Source organism: Panthera pardus, unplaced genomic scaffold (assembly GCF_024362965.1).
Source record: "Panthera pardus isolate Hobbes unplaced genomic scaffold, ASM2436296v1 HiC_scaffold_2, whole genome shotgun sequence".
NCBI classification, from domain to species: Eukaryota; Metazoa; Chordata; class Mammalia; order Carnivora; family Felidae; genus Panthera; species Panthera pardus.
Genome location: NW_026526765.1, coordinates 116,233,104 through 116,259,721, shown reverse-complemented (window position 1 = coordinate 116,259,721; position 26,618 = coordinate 116,233,104). Strand labels below are relative to the sequence as shown.

At 38.2% G+C, this 26,618-nt stretch overlaps 1 protein-coding gene across 6 annotated transcripts in view; it reads left to right on the top strand.

Annotated features, from left to right (window-relative positions):
- STK32A (serine/threonine kinase 32A) overlaps window positions 1-26,618 on the top strand; it is a 130,177-nt gene that overhangs the window by 45,139 nt on the left and 58,420 nt on the right. For all 6 annotated transcript variants that reach the window (XM_053907366.1, XM_053907364.1, XM_019414223.2 and 3 more), the window contains one exon: window positions 18,683-18,856. In XM_053907366.1, the coding sequence (XP_053763341.1) occupies window positions 18,683-18,856 (174 nt within the window). The remainder of the gene's footprint in view (window positions 1-18,682; window positions 18,857-26,618) is intronic.

The window sequence follows — 26,618 nt, the reverse complement described above, 5'->3', positions numbered from 1 at the left end:
CCCGCGTCAGTCTCTGTGTTGACAGCTCAGAGCCTAGAGCCTGCTTTGGATTCTTTGTCTCCCTCTCTCTCTGCCCCTTCTCTACTCACTCTCTGTCTCTCTCTAAATACACAAATAATTAAAATTAAAATATTTAGAGTACTCTAAATAAACATTGAAAAAAATTTAAAAAAAAATTAAACCTTCCTTCATAAATTTTATATATATCTATGTATCTTCCTGTATATTTAGGTATCCCTTGATTTTTCTCCTGGGTTTCACTTTTTATTGTAGAGAGCTAACGTATCTGTCTTTAGATTTATGCCTATGCATATTTCTGATATGATTACAAATGGTAATTACTTATCAAAATTTTATTTTCTAGTAATTTGTTGCTTGTTTAGCAATATACAGTTGATTTTTTTCTTTTAACTTTATTTTTTATTTTTTAAAATTTACATCCAAATTGGCATATAGTGAAGCAATGATTTCAGGAGTAGATTCCTTAATGCCCCTTACTCACTTAGCCCATCCCCCCCCTCCCACAACCCCTCCAGCAACCCTCAGTTTGTTCTCCATATTTATGAGTCTCTTCTATTTTGTCCCCCTCCCTGTTTTTATATTAATTTTGTTTCCCTTCCCTTATGTTCATCTGTTTTGTCTCTTAAAGTCCTCATATGAGTGAAATCATATGTTTTTTGTCTTTCTCTGACAGACTAATTTCACTTAGCATAATACCCTCCAGTTCCATCCACATAGTTGCAAATGGCAAGATTTCCTTCTTTTTGATTGCCGAGTAATACTCCATCGTATATATGTACCACATCTTCTTTATCCATTCATCCATCAATGGACATTTGGGCTCTTTCCATACTTTGGCTATTGTTATTGTTGATAGTGCTGCTATAAACATGGGGGTGCATGTGTCCCTTCAAAACAGCACCCCTGTATCCCTTGGATAAATGCCTAGTAGTGCAATGGCTGCGTCATAGGGTAGTTCTATTTTTAGCTTTTTGAGGAACCTCCATACTGTATCCAGAATGGCTGCACCAGCTTGCATTCCCACCAACAATGCAAAAGACTCCGCATCCTTGCCAACATCTGTTGTTGCCTGAGTTGTTCATGTTAGCCATTCTGACAGGTGTAAGGTGGTATCTCATTGTGGTTTTGATTTGTATTTCCCTGATGATGAGTGATGTGGAGCGTTTTTTCATGTGTCAGTTGGCCATCTGGATGTCTTCTTTAGAGAAGTGTCTATTCATGTTTCTGCCCATTTCTTCATTGGATTATTTGTTTTTTGGGTGTTGAGTTTGATAAATTCTTTATAGATTTTGGATACTAACCCTTTATCTGATATGTCATTTGCAAATATCTTCTCCCATTCTGTCGGTTGCCTTTTAGTTTTGCTGATTGTTTCCTTCACTGTGCAGAAGCTTTTTATTTTGATGAGGTCCCAGTAGTTCCTTTTTGCTTTTGTTTCCCTTGCCTCCAGAGACATGTTGAATAAGAAGTTGCTGCGGCCAAGATCAAAGAATTTTTTGCCTGCTTTCTCCTCGAGTTTTTTGATGGCTTCCTGTCATACATTGAGGTCTTTCATCCATTTTGAGTTTCTTTTTGTGTATGGTATAAGAAAGTGGTCCAGGTTCATTTTTCTGCATGTCGCTGTCCAGTTTTCCCAGCACCACTTGCTGAAGAGACTGTCTTTATTCCACTGGATATTCTTTCCTGCTTTGTCAAAGATTAGTTGGCCATACGTTTGTGGGTCCATTTCTGGGATCTCTATTCTATTACATTGATCTGAGTGTCTGTTCTTGTGCCACTACCATACTGTCCTGATGATTACAGCTTTGTAGTATAGCTTGAAGTCTGGGGTTGTGATGCCTCCTGCTTTGGTTTTCTTTTTCAAGATTGCTTTGGCTATTCGGGGTCTTTCTTGGTTCCATACAAATTTTAGGATTATTTGTTCTAGCTCTGTGAAGAATGCTGGTGTTATAGGGATTGCATTGAATATGTAGGTTGCTTTGGGTATTATCGACATTTTAACAATATTTGTTCTTCCTATCCAGGAGCATGGAATCTTTTTCCATTTCTTTGTGTCTTCTTCAATTTCTTTCATATGCTTTCTACAGTTTTGAGTGTATAGATTTTTCACCTCTTTGGTTAGATTTATTCCTAGGTATTTTATGGTTTTTTGTGAAACTATAAATGGGATCGATTCCTTGACTTCTCTTTCTGTCACTTCATTGTTGGTGTATAGGAATGCAACTGATTTCTGTGCATTGATTTTATATCCTGCAACTTTGCTGAATTCATGAATCAGTTCTAACAGTTTTTTGGTGGAATCTTTAGGGTTTTCCATGTAGAGTATCATGTCATCTGTGAAGAGTGAAAGTTTGACCTCCTCCTGGCTGATTTGGATGCCTTTTATTTCTTTGTGTTGTCTGATTGCAGAGGCTAAGACTTCCAATAGTATGTTGATTAACAGTGGTGAGAGTGGACATCCCTGTCTTGTTCCTGACCTTAGGGGGAAAGCTCTCAGTTTTTCCCCATTGAGGATGATATTAGCATTGGGTCATTCATAATATGGCTTTTATGATCTCGAGGTATGATCCTTCTATATCTACTTTCTTGAGGGTTTTTATCAAGAAGGCGTGCTGTATTTTGTCAAACACTTTCTCTGCATCTATCGAGAGGATCATATGGTTCTTGTCCTTTCTTGTATTGATGTGATGAATCACGTGAATTGTTTTGCAGATAATGAACCAGCCCTGTATCCCAGGTATAAATCCTGCTTGGTCGTGGTGAATAATTTTTTTAATGTATTGTTGGATCCAGTTGGCTAATATCTTGTTGAGAATTTTTGCATCCATGTTCATCAGGGAAATTGGTCTATAGTTCTCCTTTTTAGTGGGGTCTCTGGTTTTGGAATCAAGGTAATGCTGGCTTCATAGAAAGAGTTTGGAAGTTTTCCTTCCATTTCTATTTTTTGGAACAGTTTCAAGAGAATAGGTATTAACTCTTCTTTAAATGTTTGGTAGAATTCCCCTGGAAAGCCATCTGGTCCTGGACTCTTGTTTTTTTGGCAGATTTTTGATTATAATTCGATTTCCTTACTGGTTTTGGTTCTGTTCAAATTTTCTATTTCTTCCTGTTTCAGTTTTGGTAGTGTATATGTTTCTAGCAATTTGTCCATTTCTTCTAGATTGCCCGTTTTATTGGCATATAATTGCTCATGATATTCTCTTATTATTGTTTTTATTTCTGTTGTGTTGGTTGTGATCTCTCCTCTTTCATTCTTGATTTTACTTATTTGGGTCCTTTCCTTTTTCTTCTTGATCAAACTGGCTAGTGGTTTATCAGTTTTGTTAATTCTTTCAAAGAACCAGCTTCTGGTTTCATTGATCTGTTCTACTGTTTTTTTTTTTTGGTTTCAATACCATTAATTTCTGCTCTAATATTTATTATTTCCTGTCTTGTGCTGGTTTTGGGTTTTATTTGCTGTTCTTTTTCCAGCTCCTTAAGGCGTAAGTTTAGGTTGTGTATCTGAGATCTTCCTTCCTTCTTTAGGAAGGCCTGGATTGCTATATACTTTTCTCTTATGACCGCCTTTGCTGTGTCCCAGAGGTTTTGGGTTGTGGTTGCTATCATTTTCATTGACTTCCATATACTTTTTAATTTCCTCTTTAACTGCTTGGTTAGCCCATTCATTCTTTGGTAGGATGTTCTTCAGTATCCAAGTATTTGTTACCTTTCCAAATTTTTTCTTGTGGTTGATTTCAAGTTTCATAGCATTGTGGTCTGAAAATATGCACGGCATGATCTCAATATTTTTGTGCTTACTTAGGGTTGATTTGTGTCCCAGTATATGATCTATTCTGGAGAACGTTCCATGTGCACTGGAGAAGAATGTATATTCTGTTGCTTTAGGATGAAATGTTCTGAATATATCTGCTAAGTCCATCTGGTCCAATGTGTCATTCAAAGCCATTGTTTCCTTGTTGATTTTTTGCTTACATGATCTGTCCATTGCTTTGAGTGGGGTGTTGAAGTCTACTATTATGGTATTACTATCGATGAATTTCTTTATGTTTGTGATTGATTTATATATTTGGGTGCTTCTACTTTTGGCACATAAATGTTTACAATTGTTAGGTCTTCTTGGTCTATAGACTCCTTGATTGTGATATAATGCCCTTCTGCATCTCTTGATACAGTCTTTGTTTTAAAGTCTAGATTGTCGGGGCGCCTGGGTGGCTCAGTCAGTTGAGCGTCTGACTCTTGATTTCGACTCGGGTCATGATCTCGCGGTTTGTGGGTTCGAGCCCCATGTCGGGCTCTGTGCTGACAGCACGGGTCCTGCTTGGGATTCTCTCCCTCCATCTCTCTCTCTCTCTCTGTTCCTCGGCTTGCTTTCTCTCTCTCTTCCAATCTCAAAATAAATAAACATTTAAAAAAAAAAAGTCTAGATTGTCTGATACAAGTATGGCTACTCCGGCTTTCTTTTGTTGACCATTAGCATGATAGATGGTTCTCCATGCCCTTATTTTCAATCTGTAGGTGTCTTTAGGTCTAAAGTGGGTCTCTTGTAAACAGCACATAGATGGATCTTGTTTTCTTATCCATTCTGTTACCCTATGTCTTTTGATTGGAGCATTGAGTCCATTGATGTTTAGAGTGAGTACTGAAAGATATGAATTTATTGCCATTATGATGCTTGTAGAGTTGGAGTTTGTGGTGGTGTTCTCTGGTCCTTTCTAATCTTTTGTTGCTTTTGGTGTCTATTTATTTATATATATATTTTTTCATCTTTTCTCCCCTCAGAGAGTCCCCCTTAAAATTTCTTGCAGGGCTGGTTTAGTGGTCACAAACTCCTTTAATTTTTGTTTGTCTTGGAAACTCTTTATCTCTCCTTCTATTTTGAATGACAGCCTTGCTGGCTAAAGAATTCTTGGCTGCATATTTTTCTGATTCAGCACACTGAATGTATCCTGCCACTCCTTTCTGGCCTGCCAAGTTTCTGTAGATAGGTCTGCTGCAAACCTGATCTGTCTTCCCTCGTAGGTTAGGGACTTTTTTCCCCTTGCTGCTTTCATGATTCTCTCCTTGCCTGAGTATTTTGTGAATTTGACTATGATATGCCTTGTTGATGGTCGGGTTTTGTTGAATCTAATGGGAGTCCTCTGTGCTTCCTGGATTTTGAGGTCTGTGTCTTTCCCCAGGTTAGGAAAGTTTTCTGCTATGATTTGCTCACATAACCCTTCTACCCCTGTTTTTTTCTCTTCCTCCTCTGGGATCCTTATGATTCTAATGTTGTTCCTTTTTAATGAGTCACTGATTTCTCTAATTCCAAAATCATGCTCTTTTGCCTTAATCTCCCTCTTTTTTTCTGCTTCCTTATTCTCTACAAGTTTGTCCTCTATATCGCTGATTCTCTGTTCTGCCTCCTCCATCCTTGGCACCGCTGCATCCATCCGTGATTGCAGCTCAGTTATAGCATTTTTAATTTCATTCTGGCTATTTTTTACTTCTTTTATCTCTGCAGAAAGGGATTCTAATGTATTTTTGACTTCAGCTACTATTCTTATTATCGTGATTCTAAATTCTGGTTCAGACATCTTGCTTGCATTTGTGTTGGTTAAATCCCTGGCTGTCGTTTCTTTGTGCTCTTTCTTTTGGGGTGAATTCCATCATTTTGTCATTTTGACAAATGGCAGAAAAGGAATTAATGAGGTAGAAAAATTGAAATAAAAAAATTAAAATTAAAAATATTAAAATTAAAAATTAAAACACACACACACACAAAAATTGAAGAGATGATGCTAGATCCTAGGTGTGTTTTCGTCTGGGTGTTGAAAGTGGTTTGACAGATTAGAGAAACAAAAATAAAAGGGGGGAGGGGAAAAAAAAGGAAATCGTTTGAGAATTTGAAAAAATGAATATACTAAAGTAGACTAAAATGAGATGATGTGGGTAAAATAGAATTTGAAAAAATATACACAAAAGTAGAGAATATAGTAGAAAAAAATTAACAAAAATATTTTTAATAAAAATTAAAAAGAAGTATGAATTTTTTCATTTTATGTATTTAAGGAAAAAGAAAAGAAATGAAAAAGAGAAAAAAAGAAAAAAGAAAAAAAGAAATCATTGGAAAATTTGAAAAAGTGAATACACTGTAGTAGACTGAAATAAAATGATGAGAGTAAGATAGAATTCGAAAAAATTTACATAAAAGCAAAAAATATAGTAATAAAAATTAAATAAAAATATTTTTAAAAGAAATTGAAAGTAAAAATGAAGTTTTTCTCTTTCTGTATTGAAGAAAAAGAAAAGAAATGAAAGAGAAAAAAAGAAAAATAAAGAAAAAAAGAAACTGTGAAAATTTGAAAAGGTGAGTATACTGAAGTAGACTAAAATAAAATGATGGAAGTAAAGTAGAATTTGAAAAAAATTCACAAAAATGTAAAAAATGTAGTAATAAAAATTAAAGACAGATATTTTTAATAAAAATTGAAAATAAAAATGAGTCTTTTCTCTTTCTGTATTCAAGAAAAAGAAAAGAATTGTAAAAGAGAAAAAGGAAAAAGAGGAAAAAAAAGAAAAAAGAAAAAAAGTTGAATAGATGAACCTGCTAACAGATTGAAGTAGGACTGAAATTGCTTCATTTTCCCCTAGAGGTCAGTCCATGTAGCTCTTTATAGTCCATAAATTAAGCCGGTGGTGAGGTTGTGTTCTTGAAGAGCAAAGTTGGCCCAGTTGGGCAGGGCTTGGTGTAACAGCTCTGCTGTCCACTAGATGGCGCTGCTAGCCTACTGGGGTGGATTGTTGTGGTGCTAGTACGTGCGCATGCAAGTGAGTGGTGAAAATGGCGCCACCCAGCTACCCAGTCTGTTCTCCCGGATCAGCAATCGCGCACTGGTCCTCCATCTTCAACTCTCATCCCCTCCCCGCTTTTCCACTCTCAGTGACCAGGCCCCAGGCAGTACCTTTCTCCCAAGTTTTGTCTCAGATGTGGCTTTTCCCCCGGCCCCTTACTTCCGAAGGACTGCGGCTTTGACCGGTTCCGCCCCTCTGTGGAAGGGCCTCACTAAGCAATGGCCGAATGAGCAATGGCCGAATGTCGGCTGCACCCGGGAACACCTGCTGGACCCTGCTGTTGCCCCGAGACTGTGGCCCTAGTCAGGTGAAGGCAAGTGGGCAGTAGTAAAAATGGAGAGGCTGGGGGAGCCTGGGTGGCTTAGTCAGTTAAGCATCCAACTCTTAGTTTCAGTTCAGGTCATGATCTTGTGGTTCATGAGTTCAAGCCTCGCATTGGGCTCTTGGCTGGTGGTGCAGAGCCTGCTTGGGATTCAATCTCTCCTCCTCTCTCTGCCCTTCCCCCACTCACTCTCTCTCAAGTAAATAAACTTTAAGAAAATGAAGAGGCTAGAAGGAGGGCATGAAGGGCACAAATAAGAATTTCCATGTTGGGTGGCAGTGCCGAGAAGCCCTCCTCTTGCCCTGCAGTTATGAGACAAGGGAACCTGGTCAGTGAGGAGACATTGCTTTTCTGGCTAGACAGGCAGAGACAATAACTTGTGCCAGATGAACTTTTCATCTCTCCACTTCATCCCCTCTGGGAAACAGCCAGTCAGAATGTGTGACTCAGCACATCCTAGACCTCTCAGCACAGTTAGGACCTCTGCAGCCACTCTCTGAATCACAAGTGGCCATTTGTGATCCCATCGATGACCCAAACTCATCCCACTAGACTGTCTATGAAATCGGTTGCATGAAGCACAAAAAGTTTTAATTTGCATCATTTTTTTTTCCCTTTGGATCCCTGATAAATTCTATAGGTAAGAGTCTGATTTAATTGTTCCTCATTATCATCTGAACTGGTGTCTTGGCTTTTTCTTTTTATATAAGTAACAAATGGTGTTATTCCCCTTTGCCTGTTTACTGGCTATGTCATTCTCTGAGGTAACTGTCTCAAGAGATTCTGTAGAAAATAATAATAGCCAAAATTTCCCTAGGGAAACTTCATAAATAACATCTCCAGAGCCAGTACAAATGAGCTGACAGATCAGAAAGTAGCATTCAAAGCTCTATCCAGAGAAAGGTCAGGGCTTGAGGAACATTCACGAGTATACCAGAATATCAGGAAAATAATCTCAAGCTGTTGGGTGTGATTTTTAAAAATCATCCACCATGTTTTTCATTGTGTAAATTGTAGATTTTTGCTGATTTTTGCTCATTTTATTTGAGTCTGCCATCTATGATTCCAAGCAGACAAATACGTGTGTTACATTGTCTGAGGCTATCCTGACACCCCACCCGCCCCCTGCCCATCAATCAAAAGTACGTCCTCTGTCAGCGTCTATCCTAGTATCCTGCACTTTTCTTTCATGGCCTCTACCACGTTTTATGACTACATATTTGTTGTGTAAATATTATTTATCTCTTATAGATCATTAGCTTTAAGGAGAGGGAAACCATGTTCCTTGGTTTCGTTCTTTACTCTCAGCACCTTGTGTAAGTAAAGATATAATAAATATTTGTAAAATGGCCGCTGACTAAACAAGTGCTCCTTCTGTACCAAGTTGTATTCCAGAGGTCGCTGATGGAAGCTGAGATGAGCAGAACACAAATTCTTCAAATGGTTCAGCCAAATAACAAATTCAGGCCAAAAAATATATTGATGGTTATAATACAATATAACACAATGAAACCATTCATACTTAGGTTTCTGGAGTGTTCTATAAAGAAATGGCAGACTGCTGCAGAAGTCCAGAGAGGGGAACACAGAGGGGTAACGTTTATGTTTGGCAAGAAGAAGTCAAGAAATTCTGAGGTAGAGGGGAGATGAACCCAAACCCAGAGTCTTTATGTCTCCTGAGATGTACATAGAAGTTTCTTGGAACTAAAAAGGAGGTTTCCATGAGTATTTATTATAGCTATTTGAAGGTAGTTCCCTCAAATTCATTCTAACTACTGCCTAAAAGATCTACATAAACTCCCAATTACCCATGTTTATAAATTTAAGATACATGAGTGTTTAACCTGGATACACTGTACACACAACATATAAAGAGTGGATGAGGTCATTTATGGATGTTTTGATGAAGATGTGGAAGGTGTGGGTTTTTCCTTGAAGAACTTTATAAGACTACTTATGAGCCAGAGAAAAATCACTTTATAAATGAATTTCAAATCTTCTTCCCCTACTGCTAGGTTTTTCTGAAGTTGCATATACCAGCATATGTGTGTAATATCTTTATTTTCCTTTTGTGGTTGTGTCGATCCTTTTTTAAATATATCCTTTTTCTGTTCACTAAGCATCTGCCCTATAATGCATATGGTAGTATAACATTGCTCTTTTCCTCACCTTGTCGCCATAATACATCTTAGAAATCTTTTCAGATCAGAATATATAGATCTGCCTCATTTTTTAAATCGTTGCGCCATCTGTAGTATGAGTTTACCGTGATTTATTCACTTGCTCCCCTACTGACAGGCATGCAAATTGTTTTTTATTTTATATGCTGTAATGAGTGTTCCTGTAAGTAAATCGTGTTATGATTTTTCAAGTGTATCCACAGTGAAAGTTCCTGGCAAAGAAAGTACAGGGTCAAAAACCATGTGGGATTTTTTTGTTTTTTTTTCATTTTGGTTTTGAAGAGATGTTTTTAAGATGTCTTCACAGGAGCTACCACCAAATTGGCCTCCATCAGAGCATAAGAGAGCATCCATTTCTCCTGTCCTTGCCCGCCATTACTCTCCTCAAACCTTGATGGAAGTGTTCTCACTCTGATACATTAATGACTAAAAGTTGTCTGTACTTATTTGGATTGTAAATTCACTTCCTCTAAATCTATAGCAGAGAGAATTTACGTTGTTGTCTCGAGTTGGTTCCAGTGTTATCCAAACCATTAATCTTTCTTGACCCCAGCCTGTCATCCATGCTGTGGCATTTCAGTTACACACACAGACACACACACACACAGACACACACACACACAGACACACACACACACACACACACACAGCAACAACTGGGTATGGTTTCTGTCAACTACTGAAATCAGACTTGTGTACACTTTGGGCTTTCTGTGTTGTCATGGCAAATGAATGAGGTGAAATAATACTGTTTGGTTTTATTTTTTTCCCTGAATTTCACACTCGATACACTTAGGAAAATTGCTACAGAGCCACAAGAGGAGAAATAGGATGGGCCATTGCTCCAAAGACACATTTTAAAATTCTGATCCATACTTAATGACTGGGACAGTGTACCCTAACCTCCTCTTGACCCATTCCTGATGGAGCTCTTCTCACAAAAGCTAATGCTCTTCCTAAACTGTGAAAAGCCCGCTGTGAGTACTCCCTTCAGAGTCTAAAAAAACACAGATTAGGGTGCCTGGGTGGCTCGGTCGGTTAAGCGTCCGACTTCGGCTCAGGTCATGATCTCATGGTCCGTGAGTTCGAGCCCCGCATCGGGCTCTGTGCTGACAGCTCAGAGCCTAGAGCCTGTTTCGGATTCTGTGTCCCTCTCTCTCTCTGCCCCTCCCCTGTTCATGCTCTGTCTCTCTCTGTCTCAGAAATAAATAAACGTTTAAAAAACACACACACACAGATTAATTGTTCTATCATTTGGATGCACAGGACACATTGGTTCTTAAAAACTCTTCTATAGAGATGCCTGGCCAATGATCACAAACGTCCCACCAGTGGAATGAGACTACCTAAGAGGCATACAAATGAATTCTGGAAGTTGACTCGAAGGGCATTTACATTTTTTTTTAACGTTTATTTATTATTAAGAGACAGAGAGAGACTGACTGTGAGCAGGGGAGGGACAGAGAGAGAGGGAGACACAGAATCGGAAGCAGGTTCCAGGCTCCAAGCTGTCAGCACAGACAGCCCCAACATGGGGCTCGAACTCACAAACCGAGAGCTCATGACCTGAGCCGAAGTAGGACGCTTAACCGACTGAGCCACCCAGGCGCCCCAAGGCATTTAAATAATTATTCTATTCCCTGGCAGGATTTTATGGTAAGCTTTGGATGCTTTTTGTTTCGTGAACTTCACTGACTCTTGTTCACACAGTATGTGTGTTAATTTTGTGGATTTGGATGCAATCCTGCCTCCACAATTTCCTAACGTGTGATTCTTGAACAAATATATAACTTCTCTACACCATCATCCTTTTTTCCCGTACTCGCTGTCCTTTTTAAAAGTAACAATTTCCGGGGTGCCTGGGTGGCGCAGTCGGTTAAGCGTCCGACTTCAGCCAGGTCACGATCTCGCGGTCCGTGAGTTCGAGCCCCGCGTCGGGCTCTGGGCTGATGGCTCGGAGCCTGGAGCCTGTTTCCGATTCTGTGTCTCCCTCTCTCTCTGCCCCTCCCCCGTTCATGCTCTGTCTCTCTCTGTCCCAAAAATAAATAAAAAAAAGTTGAAAAAAAAAAAGTAACAATTTTATTGAGATATTTTACATGTCATAAAATTCACTCATTTCAAGGGAACCATTCAGTGATCTTTAGCAATTTTAGGGAGTAGTACAATAATTGCTATAAATCGATTTCTAAATCTTTTCATCCTCCCAGTAGGATTGCTTGTACCCATTTAGAGTTAATCCCATGCCCCACCCTGAGCCCCAGGCAGTTACTAATCTGTTCTCTGTATCTATACATTGGCCCATTCTGGCAATTTCATGTAAGTGACATTACAAATAAGTAATCTCTTGTGCCAGGCTCCTTTTCACAAAGCATTATGTTCATGAGGCTCATCCGTGTTATAGAATGTGCTAGTGGCTCATTCCTAATTAGTGCGGAAATCTATTCCGCTAGATGAATATGCCTCATTTTGTCTGTCCATTCACCAGTTAATGAATAGTTAGCTTTTCTCTAGTTCTTGGCAATTCCAAATAAGGCTGCAACAAATATTTGTGTACAGGTCTTTTCATGGAAATATGTTTTACTTTTCTTGCTTAGATATCTTGGAGTAGAATTGCTAGGTGAAATGGTAGTACTATGTTTAACTTTTTGAGAGACTCACAAACTGCCTTCCAAAGTGATTGCACCATTTACATTTCACCAGAGGTGTATGAGGGTTCCCTTTTCTCTGCATCCTAAACCAACATTTCTTATCATCTCTTATTTATTGTAGCCATTCAGATAGGCATGACATTTGTGATTTTAATTTCCATTTTTCTACTTCCTAATGATATTGACCATCTTTTCATGTGTATTTTCCTTAGTGAAATATCTGTTCATGTCTCTTCCCATTTTTTGATTGGCTTATTATTGAGTTGTAATAGTCCTTTGTAAATTCTGGATATAATTCTTTATTGGTTATATATTTTGCAGATCTTTCCTCCTACTCTGTTGCTTGCCTTTTCATTTTCTTAATGGTGTCTTTTGAAGTGCAAAAGTTTTGAACTGTGGTAATGTCTAATTCATCAATTTTTTAATGGATGGATTCATTTAATTTTTTAATTTTTTAATGTCCAAACACCATTTGTTAAACCAACTCTCCTTTCCCAGTACTTTTGCCAAAAATCAATGGACTATGAAACTTTATCTCTCGACTCATAATTCTGTTCCATTGACCTATATGTCTATCCTATGGCAGTACCACACTGTCTTAACAAGTATAGCTTTATAGGACATTTAGAAATTGGAAAGGTAAAGTCTTCTGGATTTTTCCTCTTCAAAATTATCTTGGCTATTCTAGATATTTTGCCATTCCTTGTAAATTTTAGGAACTGCTTGTCAATTTATGCAAAAAGAAAAAGCTTTTGGCAATTTGATAGGAATTGCCTTGATTCTATAGATCAATTTGGGTATAACTGAAATTTTAGCAATATTTGAGTCTCTCAATCCATGAACATGGAGTATTTAGTTATTTAGAACTCTTTAATTTTCCTAAGCAAAGTCTTGTACAAAATTTCCTAAATTTATTCCAAAGCATTTTATTGTTTTTGAAACTTTTGTGAATGCAGTTGTACTTAATTTCATTTTCATACTGTTTATTGCTTATTTAGAAAAATATAATTGATTTTTGCATATCAATCTAGTACTCTGCAACCTTACATATTTTATTTTTTCTAATAGTTTTTCATGGTTTCCTTATGATTTTCTATGCAGAATCATGTTGTATGTGATTAAAAGTAGTTTTGTTTCCTCCTTTCTGATATGGATGTCTTTTACTGATTTATTATTATTATTATTATTATTATTATTATTATTATTTTCTTTTAGCTAGTTACACTGGCTAGAATTTCCAGTACTACACTAAATAGAAGTGACAGCAGATGATTTTGCTTTCCCTCTGATGCTAGAGGTAAAGCATTCAGTCTTTCCCAATAAGTATCATGGTCACTGTAGGTTTTATCACAGATGCCCTATATCAGATTAAGGAAGCTCTCTTTTATTTCAAGTTCATTAAAAGTGTTTATCATGAATCAGTGTTGTATCTTGTGAAATGCTTTTCCTGTATTTATTGGGATGATATGTTTTGTCCTTTATTTTATTAATATGTTGTATTATATTAATTGATTTCCAGGTGTTAATCTCATTTGGCCATGGTGTAGAATTTTTTTAGTATGTTGATGGATTTGGTTTGCTATTTTTTTTTTTTTGAGGATTAAACGTGACTCCTTAGGATCAATAAAAATGGGGAAATGATACTATTTACCTCATATGTTTGTAGTAACAAATGTATTAACACACAAAGTACCTAACATGGTATCAGACACATAGTAAAAGTTCAATTAACGGGAACCATGTTGCTTAGACCATTGGCAGTAAATGTCTTCATATAATTGCCTCTTATAAAATAATAGGAAACAGCTGCATAAAATTAATCTGCTTCATACCAGAGCTATATTTAATATTCATGGATGGAAAGAGAAAGGTAATTAAAATAAGAGCTAACAGTTACCCATTACAAGCTATCTTCCAGGCACTGTTTTAAGTACTTAATATATATTAACTCGCTTAATCTTCCCGATATCCCTATGAGGTATGTACCATTATACATGGGGATGGTGAGGGCTTTTCTAACTTGTTCCAGTTATAAAGACATTAAGAGGAAAACCTGGGATTTGGACACAAGCAGTCTGGCCCCAGGGCCATGTTCTTTACTACTATGTTATGTGCCATGTTTTATGCTAATTACTTTACAAACATCATATCTAATATACTCTTTGCCACATGGTATGTAAAATTACTACCAATGTGCAGATATCTTCTCTGAGTTTGTTTCGTTTAACAGATTTGCTCCAAATTCACATGTGATATTTAAGCCCAACCGTAATGACACATATTTTCTAACTGTGTTTTGGGTTTTTAATTAATTCTTCCTTTGATGAATAAATCACTATCTTTTTTTCTCCAAAACCTGAGAACTTTTAGAAGTGATAACTAATGTCAGGAATTCACTTCCCTTGCTTTTCTAGATAATACGAGCAGAACTGACCCTTGCTCAGGTAGAGTCTGAATAGGGATTTGGCCTTAAGCAGCAGGTTTTCCTAGGGTCACATTTTTCAAACTTTTTTGACTGCAACCCCTAGAAAGAAATATATTTTTCATTACAACCCAGTAGATATACCCACAGAGACGCACATTATATTCACAAAAACAAAAGTTTCATAGACAATGTTTAGTCGTACATGTTAACAACATTTTTTTCCTATGCTTTACAGTCTACTTTATTTCTTCAAAAAAAAGTGCTTGTTAGAACCCACAGAACTGATTTCACAACCATTAATGGGTTATAAGCCACAATTTGAAAAACACTGCATTGGAAATATTTTAGATCTCTTCCAATGCTCAGATTCCAGTTTATCTCAAGATGGCTTCCATGAGACACCTTTAGGCATATGAGTGACTTCTTTGAACTTAATTGGTAACCATGCTAATTTCTAAAAATAGAACGTAGGGAATGTATATCAGACAAACCCAAAACTTGTGTTTTAATCTTATCTCCTTCCTTTCTTTAGTTCATTTATTAACTTGTTATTTTTCTCTACAACTATTTATAGAGGGTACATTTCAGGCAGTGTCCAGGTACTAAGGAGTCAAGGATGAGTAAAAGCAGGACTGCATCCTGATGGCATTGTGGGAATGAAGATATTCAATTCAAAAGCATACAAGAAAATATTTTCAAATTATGCTAAATTCTGTGAACAAGAATATGGTATTGTATATAACAGGAGGACCTGATTAAATATGGAATGTCAGAAATGTCTCTGCAAGAAGTGTCACTTGGGCTGAGGGTGAAAGATGAAGAGAAAAGAACCAGGCCACTGACAACATCATGAAGATAGGCGCGAGCCACACAACATCACAGTCTTCTAAGGCGGAAGAGAGAATGAACTAGTAGGGGAGGAATGGAAGAGAAAGATCTAAAGAGAAGTCTGAAAAAGTAAACAGAGACACACCATGCAGGATCCTACAGACCATGGAAAGAGGTGAAAGGGCTTTATGAGGCGGGATGATGCAAGACTCATGACATAAAAATAGAACTAGGGTGTAGAGAATGGATTGGGGAGGTCCAAGGTGGTACAGAGAGACCTAGGAAGAGCTATTGTAGTTGTCTGGGTCAAACATGATGGAACAGGGCTAACTAGGTGGTAGCCTTCTGCTACATATTCCAGTGTAGTGCCCTGCACTTATTCCAGTGAGTGCCCTGCAATGCATTTCACATTCATTGGGACCAGACTTAATAATTTTGGAGCTGTCAGCTAAGAAATGAAAGTCATAAAAATGCAACAGCGAGTCTCTGTGATAAATGGGCAAGGCAAAAGAAAGCTCTCACTCTTTTATTAATAAATACCACGATATGAACTTGCATATTCTAGTTATCACCAAACTGTATCATACCCACCTATTTTCCTGGATATGGTTCTGGAAAATCAAACACTTATCTTCCCTTTCTCTGAGAGTTTTTAAGATCTGTCTGAAGGGCTTCAGATCTCATATGCTGCAGGAGAAACATGATTTAAAAAAAAATTTTTTTTAACATTTTTATTCTTGAGAGAGAGAGAGAGAGCATGCACGCGCGAGTGGGAGAGAGGCAGAGAGGGAAGGAGACACAGAATCCGAAGCAGGCTCCAGGCTCTGAGCTGTCAGAACAGAGCCTGACGCGGGGCTTGAACTCACGAACTGTGAGATCATGACCTGAGCCGAAGTCGGAGGCTTAACCGACTGAGCCACCCAGGCACCCCGAGAAAGATGATTTTTAACAGCCAAAATGACTCCATGATTAAATAAATTTATATTCTTACTGGACAAAGGAAGCATGTTGCCTCTTGCCTGGGCTTCTTCTTTCTTTGATTAATAATCCTTTGCACAGTAGAACACTGTTGCTAACTCGCCATGCCTGGCACCTTTATCAGTCTGTTCTTGAAATAAAAATAACTAAAGTCTCCATAAAAGCAGTTTGTTCATCAGGGCGAATTTAATAATATCATTGCCCCTACTTAGAGTTAAGCAGAGTGATGGGAGAGGCGTCCTTAGGTATGTCGCTCGGTTTCTCACCTCCACCTGCCTCCCATGGGGAGCCGAACAGTCAACAGCTGACCTGTGTGGTAGCCTGTCCATATAGGCTGTTTCCCTTGGCATCTAATTATGTTTATGGCTAGTGCTCTCTTCTCCTTTTTTTGATACCCAGGCCTCGCCCATCTTACCACCCCTACCCCACTTGCCTCCTAACCCAACAGACTTGCTCATATCCCATGAGGGATCATCATTTCTGTTTCATTAACTGAGAGCAGCCTAAGGTGCAACAGGTCCCAGGCACGATTAGGTGTTAATTAGCACATCGTTACTTACTGGAAGACCTATAAAACACAACAAATACAATGTGTAGTAGTGCAGTGGGAAGCATTGTGAACCAGATGGCAGGGATCCAGGCATCTTTTCTGGTGCTCATTAAACCTACAGCAGGGATGACCAGCAAGTCATGACACTGAGGTAAACAATATCATTTCCAAAAGACAATATGAAAAATTATTCGTTGTCAGATTTTTACAAAGCCCTTTCTGTGTTTCTGTCTAAACTCCCTCCCCAAGGGCTTAATTTCTGTCATCTTCTTTGTGAATCAGTCTTCAGTGGTAAACAAAATTTTGTTCATTGGACCAGTAAGCATGAGGGACTTTTAGTCTCCATTAGAATTGTTACTGCCTCAGATTAATGCTTCATTGAGTTTCTCTTGTTTCTTTTCCTTGCACGTTCCCTCCTTCTTCAGCACAATGATCATTATGTTATGAAGAATAAAAAATACTAAGTACGGTTCTTCAAGTGATTGATATTCTACATTTCTTTCCTGAGCAAAGAATTTGTCACTAAGAATTAGTCCGCATCCCTGGGCACTGCTAGCAGGCACTTACTTCTTTGATTCAAATAAAACTTGGAAATGTGATCTCAGTGACATTATGTCAAAAGAAACATGTCAAAACAGTCCTGATACAGAGAGCTTTATTGTGCCTAGAAACCATGTCTGTGCTTTGAAGGAAACAAAACAAATCATAGCAGCAGGAACGCATTTTTACAAGAGGCTCTTTGCAAACAGCAGAGGCGGGTTCCCCTCTCCTGTGTCTCATTTCCTCTTTCGAACTCTCCACCCCATGCTCTTTCAAGTGTGAAGTCCATGCCTGATTCTATGTCCTGCTTAAAACTCTTCAATGTCATCCTGACGCCTACAGCCTCATTTACAGGCACCTGTCATGGGATCTGCCCGGTGTGTTCCTCTCTAGGCTCAAGCTGCCCCATCATACCTGCTGTTAAAGCAAACCCAAACTATTTTCTTTTCCCCACTCACACTATTTTCTTCCCATGCCTGTGCTTAATATGGGCTATTTTTCTCTGTCAAATTTTACTTTTGGACCCGGAAAACTCTTCACCTCTACCATGTATTATTAGGTGTTTGACACTGTGCAAATTACTGGGCCTTGATTTCCTCATCTGTAAAATAGGAGCTTAGGACCAACATTTTGGGGACCACTTTGGGGGTGCCACTTGTAGAAGGCTTCAGCACCTGCCCTGGGGAAGTGACTTAATGGAGACATCAGTGGCACTGGCTTTATTTTGTGGTTATTACTGTCACCATCCTTCAAAATGTGACTCAGGTCTTACTTCTGCTGAGAAGCTTTCCCTTACCTCCCCATCCCAAAGACTGAGTGAATTACTTCCTTGTACCATGCATTTACTTTTTTATTGCCCTTTTATATCTTTTTCTTATCATTAATGTGGTACATTATTTGTTATAATGTTGCTGGGTAATGAAGTTGATCGTGTGGAAAATGGGAATGAGAATGGTTCCAGGACACCTTGTAATTCATATTTTATGGACCTACTGCAATAGTGTGTTTAGGATCTGATTGTTACTGGTAAGTGGATGAGTGGAGTTTTCTTTACTTCCTGGGCTTTATAGCTTTGTAAGCTAATAGTTACTGAGTGCTTACTATATGTCAGGCAGGAGACATTAAATGTTATATTTGTTCCTTACTATGATCAGTGTGGTAGATATTGTTGTTATTCCCCTTTTTACATGTGGAAACTGAAGGTCGAGGGTCACAGAGCTAGCGATAGACCATCTGCTCCCAGAGCTTGAACTCTTCGGTCAAGAACACTCTGTTCTGACCTATGAGGTGTGATTTGCCTCTGGGCCTCTTTAGCGTGTAAATGTATTTGATACACTTTCATTTCTAATTCTATTCCAGGTACTCCTTCCAAGATGAGGAGGACATGTTCATGGTAGTGGACCTCCTGCTGGGCGGGGATCTGCGTTATCACCTGCAGCAGAATGTCCGCTTCCAGGAAGACACCGTGAAGCTCTTCATCTGTGAGCTGGCCATGGCCCTGGACTACCTGCAGAGCCAGCGCATCATCCACAGGTCAGTTGGGTCCAAGGGGACAGCCTTGAATGTACTGAATGTGCAGGAGAGAATGCACAACCTGGTGCGTCAACAAAGTCCTTGTTGAACATGACAGGTAACCCTCACTGAACTCCTGCAACAGTCCCTTGAGGTAAGTTTATTGTCCCCATTTTGAAGGTTAAAAAAAGATGAGCACATTGAGCTTAATTCACTCAAGGTCACAGTTAGTAAACAATAATACCAGATCAATGAATATTGGCATTAGACAAAAGGTGACATATAGGGATGTATCTCCTTCATTTGGGGAATCTGTGCTAAGTGAAGACAAGCAAATAACACAAGTTGCTATAAACTCAAACAGACAATGGACAGAAAAGGGTAATGCTTTATATTTGTAAAGATATTGGTAGCTTGGTTTATTCATTTCAAGTTTTTATTTGAATTCTACTTAGTTAACATATAGTATAATATTGGTCTCAGGAATAGAATTTAGTGATGCAAAGACATTGGTAGTTTTCATGATGATTTCTTATATAGTATCTTACTTGATCTCTATAATAACTTGTGATAAGTGATCAGAGCAGTTGGACCACATTCAATATGAGAAAACCATGATGTGGAGATATTAAGTTGTCATCTGGTTTATATATGAGAATTTTTTATTAAGTTTTTAATTTTAATTCCTAGATAGTTAACATACAGTGTTATATTAGCTTCAGGTGTACAGTATAGTGATTCAAGGCTTCCATACATTACTCCATGTTCATCATCGTAAGAGCACTCCTTAATCCCCTTTACCTATTTCACCCATCCCCCCACACACACACTTCCCCTCAGATAACCATCAGTTTGTTCTCTATAGTTAAGGGTCTGTTTCTTGGTCTGTCTGTCTGTGCCTCTCTCTCTCTCCCTCCCTCCCTTTTTTCCCCTTTGTTTGTTGTTTTGTTTCTTAAATTCCATATACAAGAGAGATCATATGGTATTTGTCTTTCTCTGACTGACTTATTTCACTTAGCATTATACTCTCTACCTCCATCCATTTCACAGTACTAGAAGTCCTAGCCACAACAATCAGACAACAAAAAGAAATAAAAGGAATCCAAATTGGTAAGGAAGAAGTAAAACTTTCACTATTTGAAGATGACATGATACTATATATGTAAAACCCTAAAGACTCTACCAAAAAAAACTAATAGAACTGATAAATTAATTCAGTCAGGTCGCAAGATACAAAATCAATGTACAGAAATCTGTTGCATTTTATACACCAATAATGAAGAAGCAGAAAGTGAGATTAAGAAAATAATCCCATTTACAAATACAAACAAAAACATTACAACAGGACAATAAAATATCTAGGAATAAACTTAATCAAAGAGGTGAAAGACCTGTACTCTGAAAACTATAAAACATTGATGAAAGAAATTGAAGATTACACAAAGAAACGGAAAGACATTCCACGCTCATGGGTTGGAAGAACAAATATTGTTAAAATGTCTATGCTACCCAAAGCAATCTACACATTAAGTGCAATCCCTATCAAAATACCAACAGCATTTTTCACAGAGCTACAACAAACAGTCCTAAAATTTGTATGGAACCAAATAGCCAAGAGACCCTGAATAACCAAAGCAATCTTGAAAAAAACAAAACAAAACTTGAACTAACACAATTCCAGACTTCAAGTTCGAATAGAAAGCTGTAATAATCAAAACAGTATGGTACTGGCATAAAAATAGACACAAAGATCACTGGAACTGAATGGAAAACCCAGCAATAAACCCACAATTATATCATCAATTATTTATGAGAATTTTGAACCTAAACACAATCAATGCAACTTCAATTTATAGATGACTTACTATATGCCAGGCACTACTGAGTACTGTCATGTATTATCTTATTAAATTCTGAGAACTCAGGGAAGATACCAAATTTCATCGCAGTATCTCCATTATACAGATGAGAAAACTGTGGCTCAAAGATTTGCCAAGGACACACCAGTGACAAATGACATTGCCAGGATTTAAATCTTGGTCTCTGAACCCCAAGTCAGAGCTCTGTCTGCTCTACCAACTTGCATTAATTACACACGTGATGTGTACACACATCATACACACATTAATACACACATGTCTTAAGTACACATCATTAAGTGAAAAATCAACACATTACTGCCACTGTCTTATTTCTAATCTCTGGTGAATTTGCTAAGTTTTTAAGTAGGATTATGTCTTTACAATTTAGCAAAACTTTGGCTAGATAAAATATTTGCCAACCACTAAATTGACGTTTATCTAAAATTTATCTGGATTAGTGCAGAGCCTGGGGATTAAGATGTATCATCATAATTTATACATTGTTTATGTAGGCACTATGGAACAGTCTGTGTGTGCATGTGTGGCTTTGGCCCTGTATACTTAGATAGCCATTGTTTAATTTCCTGTCTTTCTGAGGACCTATTTGTGCTGGAAATGGGCTCTTCAGGCAACAGATGAACACAAAGCAGGCCAGTTGATCATGTAGGATCTTGGAAGTAAATGAACACACCTGGTGTTTGTCAGTAACTGGGAACCCTGTTCATAAGCAGACTTTCTCCCATACTGACTTTCTGGTCCCTCATAGTTCTTTCGGAGGAGAAATTTTTCATATTTGTAGTCTAACGTGTCCCTCGCAGAGAATTTATGCTCATTCAGAACTGGGTGAGCAGACCCAGAATTTCCAACTCACAATCTGCTTGGGGTGCTGACATTCTAGATCTCAGGAAGGAGACAGGTACTATGGGAGCCAGCATGGCTATGAGCACCTTTTAACTTTTTTCTTCCCCTGTTTGAATCTGGGTTCTGTGCCTTCTTTCTCTGGGCTTCATTTTCTGTCATCACAAGTCAAGATTCTTGGAGCATTTTTGCCCTATGCTTAAAAAAGTGTTCCAAAAGAAATCCAGGAGAAAAACAAACAAACCAGAAATGTCAAAATGATATGTAATCCCAAACATTGCTATTTTTCACTTCTCTCCCTTGCTCTTTATTGCTCCCATCATCATTTTACTACTTAAATAGAAACCAAGAATTAACTTTCTGCCTTTTGCCCTTTACACACACACACACACACACACACACCACATACACACACACACACATACACACACACACACACACATAATTATTCCTTCATGCCTGTCCTGAGAAGAGCCTCTTAGTACTGAAGTGTCCCCTCACCATGGTAAACGAATGCAAGGCAAACACAGTGACATTTTGAGCACTATATTAAAATGACCTCCTCTTAAGGGCAGAAAATAATTCAGGTGTATTTCCATTGCCTGTAAGGCTCCACCCCACCTCCCGTGTGTTATATTTTATAGGTACCCGTAGCATTTTGTACCTCTCCTGAGGAGCTGTGACATTTTTTATGTATAATTAATGAATATCTGCGGCTCTACTACACTGTAAACTTCATGAGCTAGGCCATGTGTGTTTTGCTTTTCATTGTATAACCAGCATGCAGCAAAAATAGAAGGGAACGAACACTGCCAAGACCATACAAATGATTGACTAAAAGCCAGGTTTGTGAATAACAAAGACAAAATTAAAATACAAGGTATTAAAGCCAAAATTTTCAGACATACCTTAGTCGTCACATGGGGTATCCATATCATTTGTCATCCAAACCAGGGTACTCCTGAGAATAAAAGGAGTCATTATCAATAATTATGCTTGAGCAACAGGCAAAATCCATAAATGTTCTGGGAAAAGATTAGGACATGCATCCACATCATTAAGGCTTTTCAAGACAGTAGTGACCAAATAAACATGTTAATTATGAGAGTGCTCTAATAACCGTGGCTTTCTGCCCCCAGAGTACCAAATATCAAGTTGAAATGTTGTCAAGTGGCTTGAAAAACATTTGTCTGTAACAACGGAAGACCCAGAAACAGTGTTCCTTTGTCTAAGGCGTTAAAAGGATCATAATGATGGCACTCTGAGGCAAGGGCTCATGGGGCAGAGTTAAAAGCGTGAAAGCAACATAGAAGAAGAGAAGGCTTGTGAGCACTTCAATTCTCTTTTTAAAATCTTCCTTTAAAAGAATCCATAAAATTTACACTGGATTTGATGGAATCTAAGATCACAAGGCAAAACATCTTTCGGCTACTTAGAAATTTGTTTATAAGACCCATCCTGAATTCCGAGTTATTACAGTGTGGATGAAGGAAATAATATCAATGAAAGTCAGTAGATTCCTAAGACAAGGAAACCCCATCTGCATATATAAAATATGTGACTTCCTAATTTCAGACTGGAACCATCATTTTGTTTCTGGACATGGTAGATGATTAGAATTATCCACAGCAGTCAGCAACTACGTGTGGAAGAGTAGCAGTGGGCTGCCATTTACTTAGGGGTTCCTGGGGACCAGGTGGTCTGCAGAACACATGTTGTGAATTATTTTCCTTCATCTGCTCACAACCAGGATGCTGAGGATGTCATTGTCCCCATTTTACAGCCAAGGAGACTGTGGTTTAGGAAGACAGACGAAGCAACTTGCCCAAAGTCATATGGCTAGCAAGTGTAGGTAGGCATCATTGAAGGAAATGCAGAGATCTTAACCATTCTCCATACTGCTGATGGTAAGCATAATTGTGGCTCTGAGGAGAGCATGGTACAAGGTGAGGCATGGCCGCTGCCTTTAAGTCTACACTCTGGCTGCATGGGCCAAGATGGGACACAGGGAACCAAATGACGAGAGAACAGCATACAACTAGAAGCTAAAATGTGTGAGAAAGACTGAAGTACTTCAGACGAGATGATGTTTTGGGTTACAAAACAATGTTTGTTTGTTTAAATAAACATTTATTTTTGAGAGAGAGAGAGAAAGAGAGAGACAGAGCACGAGTGCATGAGAGGGGGAGGGGCAGAGAGAGGGGGACAGAGGATCTGAAGCAGGCTCTGCATTGACAGCTGAGAGCCCCACACGGGGCTCAAACTCAAAAACCACGAGATTATGACCTGAGCTGAAGCTGGATGCTCAACCAACCTAGCCACTGGGGCGCCCTCAAAACAATATTTTTTGAGAGTTCAGAGGATTTTAAAGGGATTTTAATGACCAAAGCAGAAAGAAGAGTCCAGTCCACATAAGTGGAACTGTACTATGCTGAATAAAAGCACTCTTATCTCCCTGATTTACATAGCATGGTCTCTGTTTTTAATTTTTTCTTCATGTTGACTTTACTGCCAGCAATGTCTAGTTTATTTTTTTTAATACCATTAATCCTGTTTCTTTCATAAATTCCCAGAGAGACATAAAGGGGGTTTTGTTGTAGTTTGTGGATTTTTTTAAATCCACAGGCATTAATTTTTTGTAGTTTCCTAAGTATGTATAATACTTAGCTACTTGTCCTCAATTTTAGAAAATTTCTTTTCTGCAGTTGTTGTGAAAGACACCTATTGCACAATAACCATTAATTTTGAATTGTGTAATTAGATAATTTTCTTATTAGCAAGAAGTCAAACATTTTCCATGAGGATAGCTTGAAAATCAGCATTAGTTTCCAAATATGGCCAGTTTCTAGTTCAGTATTCTCCCTAACTTACATTAAATCAGTGAATGAAGATTTTAAAATGTAGACACAGTGATTATTTGCTTTTATTAAGAAAACATGGAAAATAAAACTCATTACATTCCTTCCTATGAAGATAGTACCATTTGATTTGTTGATTGCCACAGTCTCTCCAATGAATAATGTGATGGAAAGTAATTATTAGGGTCCAAAGACAAATTTGTATTCACTCCCTGGTCAGATGTTAAAGACAACTCAAATACAAATCCACACTAATAAAGTGAATTGTACAGGAAAATTCAAGAGTAAGTCATCTTGGATCAAAATACCATTTGTGAGGGAATATTTGATTGTTTTTTCCTCTTTGTAAAAATTATCCCACCCAGTCTAATCAAGTTATATATATATATTCCCTACTTTCTGAATCCTATAGGAATGCAATAAAACTCTAATTAGGCAATTTGTATAGATAGCTACAAAAGGGCAAAGAGTTGCAAACATTTCATCTCTGATTACAGATATATTGAAGTAGGAATAAAAGAAGGGTCAACTTCCAATTCAGTCAGGATGTTGGCAGAATTCATTTCCTTGTGGCTGCAGGACTCATGGTAGCTTGTTTCTTCAAATTCAGTGAGGAGAGCAAAACTCTAGAGTGAGTCTGCTAGAAAGGCAGAGCATATAACACTGAATGACCATTACATATTAGAACACAATCACAGGACTGACATCTCATCATCTTTGCTACATAACGTTGGTTAGAAGCAAGCCATACAACCAGCCCACACTCAGGGGCTGGAGATGATACAAGACATAAACACCAGGAAGTGGGAATCATGGGAATCACAATAAAGCCTGTCCACCATACTTCCTCTAAAGAAGTTGTACTGTACCAGATTCTGACACCAATTTCTTCTATGACCTTAAGCATAGCCCCAAACTCCCCTGTCAAGGAAGATGTGGGGAGGTTTGACTAAATGACCAGGAATGATCCCTTCATACCTAAGGGTCTAGGATGATTTTCCTCTTAGCCCTGGTAGGATGCTCTTCAACGTGTGATCTCATTGTTTCTTTGCTCTCTACCACACACTCATTTATCCCCAAGAAGGCGGCATGACCAAAATGCACTGTCTAAAGAGCCTGTGACAATGAGGAGTGATAAACAGCTATTAGCATACTCATCAATTAAGGTCTTATTTGCAGCTGAGTTGTGAACCAAAAGTATTTGTCTTAACCAAGGTCTTTAGTTTGTTACTGGCAGAGCTTTCTTGGCTGAGATTTCCCCTTTTTGTCTGACTCACACACACTGTACTATCTTGGAAGTTACATTTTATTTTCTTAAGATGATAGTGCATAGGAAAAAAAAACTAACATCTTTCTGAAGCTAATCATTTTAGTCAATGATCACTGAGTGACAGATGAATGAACTTGCCAACTTAGTGACATCCCCAGCTTTCTGAAGCCTGTGGGAGTGACTCAACTAGAGAGATGTTTTTCTAATGTCAAAAGGTGCCTACTCCTTTCTGTTCACCGACAGTTTTTAACCATTTAATGTGTACTACAAAGTACATGTATCATCTTCTTAATGACTTATGAAGAGCTGTCATTTATTGTTCACATACCACTGGCCACCGTGATAATAAGCATTTTGTATACTTGGTCTAATTGGATAGTCAACAGTGCTATGAAGGAGTTGAATAACTTGCCTAATATCATATAGTTAGTGTACTAAGGCCAGATTCAAAAATAGGACTATGTGATCCAAAGACCTTGCTCTTAATGTAGGCCCCTTTATTTTCACTCATATGAAAATAGTAGGATACCCTCAAGATCAGATGAGCTATTTACTGCTATTTACCCAGTAGCAACAAACATTGGTTTTGATACACATTTTTAGTTGGTATGGGTTATGGGTTAAGTTGTATCTCCCCCAGAAAGATATGTTGAAATCCTAAATCTGAGTACCTCCAGAGGTGACCTTATTAGGAAATAGAGTACAGAGGTAATCAAGTAACATTGAGTTCTTTAGGGTGTCCCTCGTCCAATGTAAGTGGTGTTCTTATCAAAAAAGGAAATTTGGGCAGAGAGGGAAGATGATGTGAAGGACACAGGGAGAACACCATGTCAAGATAGGGAACTGGAGTGGTGCATCTTTAAGCCAGGAAAGGCCCAAGACTGCCAATAACAGCAAACCAATAGAAGCTATGGAGAAGCAAGGAAGGATTCTCA